At 45.5% G+C, this 7,500-nt stretch overlaps 1 protein-coding gene across 1 annotated transcript in view; it reads left to right on the forward strand.

Moving 5' to 3' along the window:
- Positions 1 to 7,500, forward strand: part of xylt1 (xylosyltransferase I) — a 131,413-nt gene that overhangs the window by 98,284 nt on the left and 25,629 nt on the right. The window contains exon 8 of the mRNA XM_015970805.3: positions 6,261 to 6,526. Within this exon, the coding sequence (XP_015826291.3) occupies positions 6,261 to 6,526 (266 nt within the window). The remainder of the gene's footprint in view (positions 1 to 6,260; positions 6,527 to 7,500) is intronic.

The raw sequence follows: 7,500 nt of genomic DNA on the forward strand, positions 1-7,500 counted from the left end.
TATATCCCATTAAGGAGTGCCCTAGTAGATTTGTTAAGGAACGGTGCAAACAAGAGAAAAAGTGTTCATGGAGTTTTCTGATGCTCTTCTGCGGGTTCGGTTTGTGCAGAGGAGCATATCTGAGTTTCAAATTCAAGTCAATTAGTAAATTTTAACACACTGTAGCCTGAAAATATCCCGTTAAAGAAGAACGATCTGCGTCCAGTCACACATCACCCTGAGAAAACGTGCCGCCCTTTGATTGGGTCTTTTTTCCTCAGCAGGTAACACCAAAGTGTTTAGCAGAGTGTGATCACTGGTGAATAGTTTGGTGTCTGGGACTAAAATGATGTCTTTGTGTGCACGCCAAGTTCAGGAGACAGCAGGTTTCATGATGCATCATCAACCACACCAGAAAACCAGAAAAACCGGGAAATATCAGGGAAGAGACGAGGATCAGACTGGAAATGATTCAAACTTTTGCACACAGATACCTACAGACTCCACTGGGTACTAACTAGGGGCTGCATGACTACATTTTTTTTAAAGTCGACTGTCAAGTAATGAAAATCGAGTTGACTTTGACTAGTCGTTGATGACGCCATACCCGGGGGGGGGGGGGGGGGGGTCGGTTCGCTGGAGTTTTTTTTTTTTGACAATTAAAATTGCGCCCACATTTTCAAAGTTAAACACATTTCTTTTAACAACGGTAGTTTCTGCTTCAGCCCCCCCCCCCCCCCCCCCCCCCCCCCCCCCCCCCGCACAGCGGCCGCAAACTCACTGATGCGCCTGCAGCCTCTCAGAGTTCCTGCTGCTCTAAACATTAAAATAATTATTTCATTTTCTGTTCCTCACTTCTGATTACCTTCAGTGGTGTCTGTTTGTTGCAACCACCAGGTACAAAAACTAACTTGTTTTTATTTGACTATTTTTCTGTCTGTCTGTTTATTATCTTCCTGCATCTCCTCTCAGTCCTGAAGAGAAACTACTACCTGGGTTCATATATATTCACTTCATGAGTTACCTTTGAACTGCAGTTCTAAAAAATCTACCGACCGCAAAAACAGCGGAGTGCACGCTGCTTGCCGGCGGCATCAGTGATCGGTGCGTCACCGGAGGACAAAACAGGTGAAGCGCTCCGATCCACAGCAGCGAAAAGCATCAGACACAAATAAAAGAATAATGGGCTCGACACACGGGAGGCGGCAAACGACCGCGATCAGCGAAATTTGTCGCTGTCGCTTTTATGATCTGTCACACGGGAGGCGATCCGTGGCAGCGGCAAAGCCGTCTACGCGTTCTGTTCCATGGCGAAATCGAAACTTCCGTTGTTCTGTTTGGCTGTGTCAGGTTGGAGGGAATTAAGGTTATTTAAGCGGTTCAGAGTTAATAAAGTGGTAGATATGATGTTTCACAAGTTGCTGCTAGAGTTATGTGAAATCTTACTTCTGATTTTACTATAAAACATAATAATAATCAACTTCTCATCCATGTTTGCTCGGAGATGTGCGGAGCATCCTGCCCGCTCATTGGTAAGTGAATGAAACCTCCGGTGATTGGTCCTCGCCCGAGCGACAGCGATGAAAAGTTGAAAATGTTTCAACTTTCTGGGATCGCGTCGCTGGGTCGTCCGTGCACGACACGTGCACGAGTGCAAACTTTCACACGCACGTTTTTCGCATTTCGCTTGGTAGGAGAGAGACCCGCGATTATCGCTTTGTCGCGCATGTCTCATTGAAAATGAATGGAGGAGAGGCGATGTCGCCTCCCGTGTGTCGAGCCCATAAAAGACAGAAAACATGAAAGGAAATGAGCCGACATGAACGATCGCGTGTTAAATTAGTTTTTGAGGTGGCGACACCTGATTTGATAATGTTACTGTGGCCGTGCTCAGGACGCAGATGTCTGGAGCGCGTCAACAATCAGAGCTTTGCATGTGCAAGCTGGTTAAGGTTAGGATGGGGGTGAGGGGAAGGTTAAATTGCAAGAGGGTAAAGGTCACAATTCGGTCAAATGTCCGTTTTACGGCGGGTGTCAATACCGACGCTCTGGCACAGCGCGTTGCCTCCCGACGCGCAGGAGCTTGTCACCTGCTGTCTTTTCCGAGGACAGCATCTTGCCGGTCATTATCCCGTGACAGCGACTAGTCGATGACAAGCATAAAAAGTCACTACAGAGCAGTGAGGTCGACTAGTTCATACAACCCCTAGTACTAACACCGACTGGTGCCTGGGATAAACCCGCGCCACACTGATGGCCTGAGTCTTTTCCCGCTCCTGAGATAAGTCCAGCATCCCTTCATTAATACCACATCTCTCGTGATGGGAATAACCATTTCAGGAGATTTTCAGGAAAAATCCAATCCTCTTCGTAAGATCCAAACATTCTCTAGCTAAAGTGAACATGAGCCAACTGGTGCTAAATAAACCACTAAGTAATAATGTTATTACCATATTAATAGACAAAAAATATTATACCTACAAGTCCAGTAGCAACAAAGCCAGGTCACCATCGGTCTGTGACTTTGCAGCCTCCTTTAGCTCCCTCAAACTAGCGTAGGCCGCGCCGATGTTCACTCTGGTTTTAGCTCTTTGTTTCACCTCCAAAATGTTGCTCTCTTACTTTTACTTCCAGGCTCGGCCATGATGCAGTCAACAAGCTAAATTCTTCTTCTTCCTGTGGTGTAGAGCACTGTGGAGTCCTCTGACTCTGAAAGGAGCTACACAAGTGCAGATCATGTCTTGTGCTTTTTATTGAAAGTCGGTGAACAGACAGAGCTAACTGCTAGCCTTCACATTAGCCACCATCACCGTAAACAGCTAACAGCCATAAAAACTCTTCTGTATATTCGTTCTGTGTGTTGATTTATAATTATCTTATTTTTTCTTAGTGAAGTACATCGATGTTTTTTTTACCTTCGGCTGACATGTTTCAGCCAGAACTTCCGCCTTCGTCAGAGCCGCTCGTGGCTTCACATCCGTTACCATGTCAACTCTGCAGTAAAACATACATAGGAGAAGCTAAAGACACGAAAAGCAGGACGTCAAAAAGAGAGTGAGAAAGAAACAAAACAAAGGCACTCAAGAGCAGCAAAACAGGAAGTGGAAAGTTCAATAAAAAATCAGCGGTAATGGACCATCGCACAAGGAAAATACTGGGACAGCACACGGATCATAAACAAAAAAGCTCTTGCACATAACAGGAAGTGACGCCACGAACAGCTGGCGGCTCTGACGAAGGCGGAAGTTCTGGCATAAACATGTCAGCCGAAGGTAAAAAAAAACATCTAATTACTTCACAGCGTTAAATAAGAAAAAGAAGATAATAACAGCCATAAAGCAGGTAGAGACGTCCCACTAGTGCACTTAACCGTGTGGTTTCTGGTCAGCAGAGGGCGAGAGCGCTGTCTTTAGTAAACAATGTCAATCACTGAAACCAGTTTAAAGCCGTAGCTCAGATGCTAAAACTCTTTTGTGTTGCTTTAAGACTTTAAAGGGAGATGCATGAAATCCCTATCAGTCAATAGCTATGTTGACGTGCACAAGTAACCAGAATGAACGCCCCATCCGATCAAACTTTCGTGACATGCAGACAAGATGACGTTTGTTTACAAAAGCATGAATGCTTGGTGCATGTTTGCCACGGCATGACCCGACCATTTCAGTTAGTGTCCATGTTAACACAGGTTTGGGATAAAGTGGCGTTCACAGCTTACAACCAAGATTTGTGTTGCATTGTGGGTAATGCTTCTTTTATCAGGAATAGTAGGCGTGTCCAAATTCAGGGGCCCCCCCTAACCCATCCCTCCAGTCCACGTAGGTCCGGTTCTTCCTCAACCCCAAACACCAGACATGAGCCTTCCCACCCTGACGTCAGTGTATGTGTTGTTGCTTAGCAACCATGACGCACTAAACAGAAGTTAAAAATAAACTCAGTGGCGCAACATGGAGAACTACGATGGTATCTGTCATAACTGCCTGTTCCCGCAAATGTTTCTGTTTGTTATTTTATTAACAAGTATGAAAACGTTAAAAGCCAAATAACACAACAGCTTTACGGTTTTTTCCAGTTTCGTCCAACATTAAAATGAGAACAAAAATCCCCTTTGGGGATACACCAGACCTCTCCTAGAAGCTCGGGTAAATTCAGGATGCATTTGGAGTATGGCTGCAACTAACGACTATTTTAATAGTCGACTAGTCACCGACTATTGAAACGATTAGTCGACTAATCGGATAATTATTAAATTTTTCTTAAATTTACTGTGAGATTGCTTTATTTGTGTGAAAAATGATAATAAACACAAGAAAGTTGGGTACTTCAATGGAAAAATGCATATTTTATTGAACTCTGCTGCTGATAGGCCGATTCATACTAAAGTAAATAAATATGTCTAACACCAAGTAGGCACAGTGCCCAGTCAGTACAGACATAAATGCATAAATAAAACTAAAATACTTTTGTCAGACACAGTCGGGCATAACATTAAATCTCTTTTTAAAAGTGAAAATACGTTTAAAAAATGTCCATCCAAAACAAAACGTGTTGGCTTTCCTGTTATTTAAATCTTACCGAGGCGAGTCAGACTCTGTTTCATTCAACTGTCCGACGTGCTTTCTCTTTAAGTGTTCGTGCATCACCGAGGTGCTGCCGTGATACGCGAGGACTGCTTTGCAAATAGCGCAGGTCATCTTTTTATTCGCCGAATCCCGGCTAGAATGCTCCCAAACTTTAAATGTTTTGGTACGCGTAGCTGCGGTGTCGGACGCCGCCATTTCTGTTAGTTGGCGCTCAGCAGAGAAGCTATTACGCACGTATGTCTGGCTACAACGTCGACGAATCGCTGCAGCCCTAATTTGGAGTATCCTTCAGTTTTAGACACCCTTGTTGCTTTGTTGTGGCACAATCGGATTTAAATCTTGTACTCAAAAAAGATGCAGCTCCTGGATTTGAGATTTGGATCTGAAAAATACTGAATAGTGGATGTAATGAAGTTCACATTTGTAAGCATACGAGGAGTGGGCCTTCTGTAAACTCTTCCTCTTCTTCCATTCCAGTGGCCATTAGTTTTGTTATGACTGCAGGAAGTGTGATTTAGTGACACAAGTCTTTGTCACCACATTTATCACCCTGAGGTGAAGGAAGCTGGAAGCCAGAGGACCGAGTTAACGTTAGACAGCAGATCATCGTTGCTGTCCTGCAGTTCCTTCTCCAAACAGCTGGTGTCACCAGAGAAACAAGCAGCACAGCTGCAGAAACGGCAGCAGAAGAAGAGCTTTCACTAGCATGTTCATTCAGGCACTGGGGTGTGAAATGTTACCGAATTACCACCCAGTTCAAGAGGAACCGCCTGCTTCCCTCTGCGGGATTAACAGCGGCAAAAACCCTGAACAGAGATTAAACAGGTGTTGTCTTTATTCTGTCATCAGAGATGATCATCTTTAAACCCTCCGTGACTCTTCTGCTTAACCCCTGCTGCTTGGCCCTTCCCATGAGACGTGAAGCAGCAGGGGAGCAGCTGTCACCGACAGAGCACGAAGTCACACGAGTGACTTCATCAGTAAACACAACAACAAGCAGGAGAAAACTACAACACGGCTCCAAAAGATTTGTGTTTTATGTTCTGTCTGTTTTATAATCGCCAATACGGACCTGAAAAACAAAGGAGACCGCTAGCTAGGTGATAACTTCTCACGGGGCCGCACAGTTAGTAACTTTTTTTTAAAGTAAAGCAACCGGAAGGCAGTACGTTTCTTTATTCTGAAAATCTCGGGAGCTTCGCTCCGTTTCCGCGTCCGATTTCCTGTCTTTCCTTCTCCAAAAATGTCGAACTTGACCCGTTTCAGAGGCGTCGCGCGTAGAAAATAGAACCGGCGCGTAAAGGCCGCGACATGCTGCTCCTGAGACGCGGCCGGCTCGCGCTGCTGACAGTTGCTGACGGCTCCAGTGGAAAAGGTTCTGTTGACCACAGCGGTTCCTATCAGCAGCAGTAACGTGCTGCTGACGGCTCTGGTGGAAAGAAGGGGTTACACAGCAAAGCATTGTGGGTGTTTTGGTTAGAAACTAACATCAAGGTGACAGAAAGAGTTAAAAATGAGAGTAAAATGTTGGTGAAACATGTTCTAACCTCTGCTACCTTCAACCTCTCCCCTTTTATCGGACTGGCTCCGCCCACTTCCACACATCCCCACCATGTATAAATCTGTTGCTTTCCTTCTCTTTATCTTCTCATCCCTGGTTTGCTCCTCCACTCCCTCTCTTTCCTCCCTCTGCATTTGTAGCAAACGGTCCGGCCCACCTTCTTTGCGCGGAAGTTTGAGGCCAGTGTGAACCAGGAGATAGTGAACCAGCTGGACGCCTACCTGTTTGGACCGTTTCCACAGGGGACCCCGGGGCTGAACTCGTACTGGGAGAGCGTGTACGACGAGCCAGATGGTGTCGCCAGCCTGTCTGACACGCAGCTCACATACTACCACTCCTTCGCTCGCCTGGGCCTCGCCAGAGCTGCTGCCTCACTGCAGGGGAACCAAAACGACCACAGCTGCAGGTGAGAGTTGGGAGGGAACACGCAATCCCCCACAGGCACTCACAAACACGCGTGCTGTATGTGGGTATGCGTTTGTTTCTCTCCACATCCACTCTCATCATCGCTTCTTTTACTGCACACCTGCACCTCCTGTTCACCCATAGGTGCACTCGGGTTTGTTTTCCTCTCCAAAGCCAGCCAGGCCTGGATTAGCATACAAAAACCAACATAAAGAGCATAAAGGGCCTTTTGTTTTCCTCCTCGTGCGTCGTCTCAGAAGATCACATGTCATGGAAACCAGATAACAATGGATAGCTTCAATAAGCAGCTGGGAAGTCTGGGTAAATGCTTTTCATTTTGTAACATAATATGACACCGACAAATCATCCCAGAGATAATGAGCCTATGAAGGACACACCACTGAGAGCTGGCCTGTAGGCTCGTCTACTATTGGTGGAAATAAATAACATGCTACATGGCATAAAATGCCCTTCGTGTTAAACAGCCAAATGGAATTAGTTAGCCTCGTGGTCTGAACTGTTGTTAGATTCAGATTTTTGTGTTTCATCTTTACTGACCCATCTGGTGTAGGAGCAGGACGAGAAGTGGATAAAAACGTTCGATCAGCTCAAACTCTAAAAGCGGCCCAGTGTTGTGCCCAAACACGTTCGTTGAACGATCTTTTTTCGAGAGCATGAACTTAACTCGTTGGTATTTGCCTGTTGAACGTTAAAGTGAGTGTGTTTGTTCTGGCAAGCATGAACGGGTTTATGAACGCGTTCTTTGGACGTTCGAGCTCCAGATCACCACAGAGCTAAAGTCTAGATAAAGCATCCCGTTAACCTGATGTGACCCCCATAGGCAACGGCGCGGCGTCTACTCACACCGGTAATATTTAACTATTCCTTTATTTATTTATTTTGTTTCCTACTAAATCATTTGGGGCTGATTGTTGCTCTTTATGACCCAAGCTCTATATTTCCTTCTGTGGGCAA

The sequence above is a fragment of the Nothobranchius furzeri genome, chromosome 6, assembly GCF_043380555.1.
Source record: "Nothobranchius furzeri strain GRZ-AD chromosome 6, NfurGRZ-RIMD1, whole genome shotgun sequence".
NCBI lineage: Eukaryota > Metazoa > Chordata > Actinopteri > Cyprinodontiformes > Nothobranchiidae > Nothobranchius > Nothobranchius furzeri.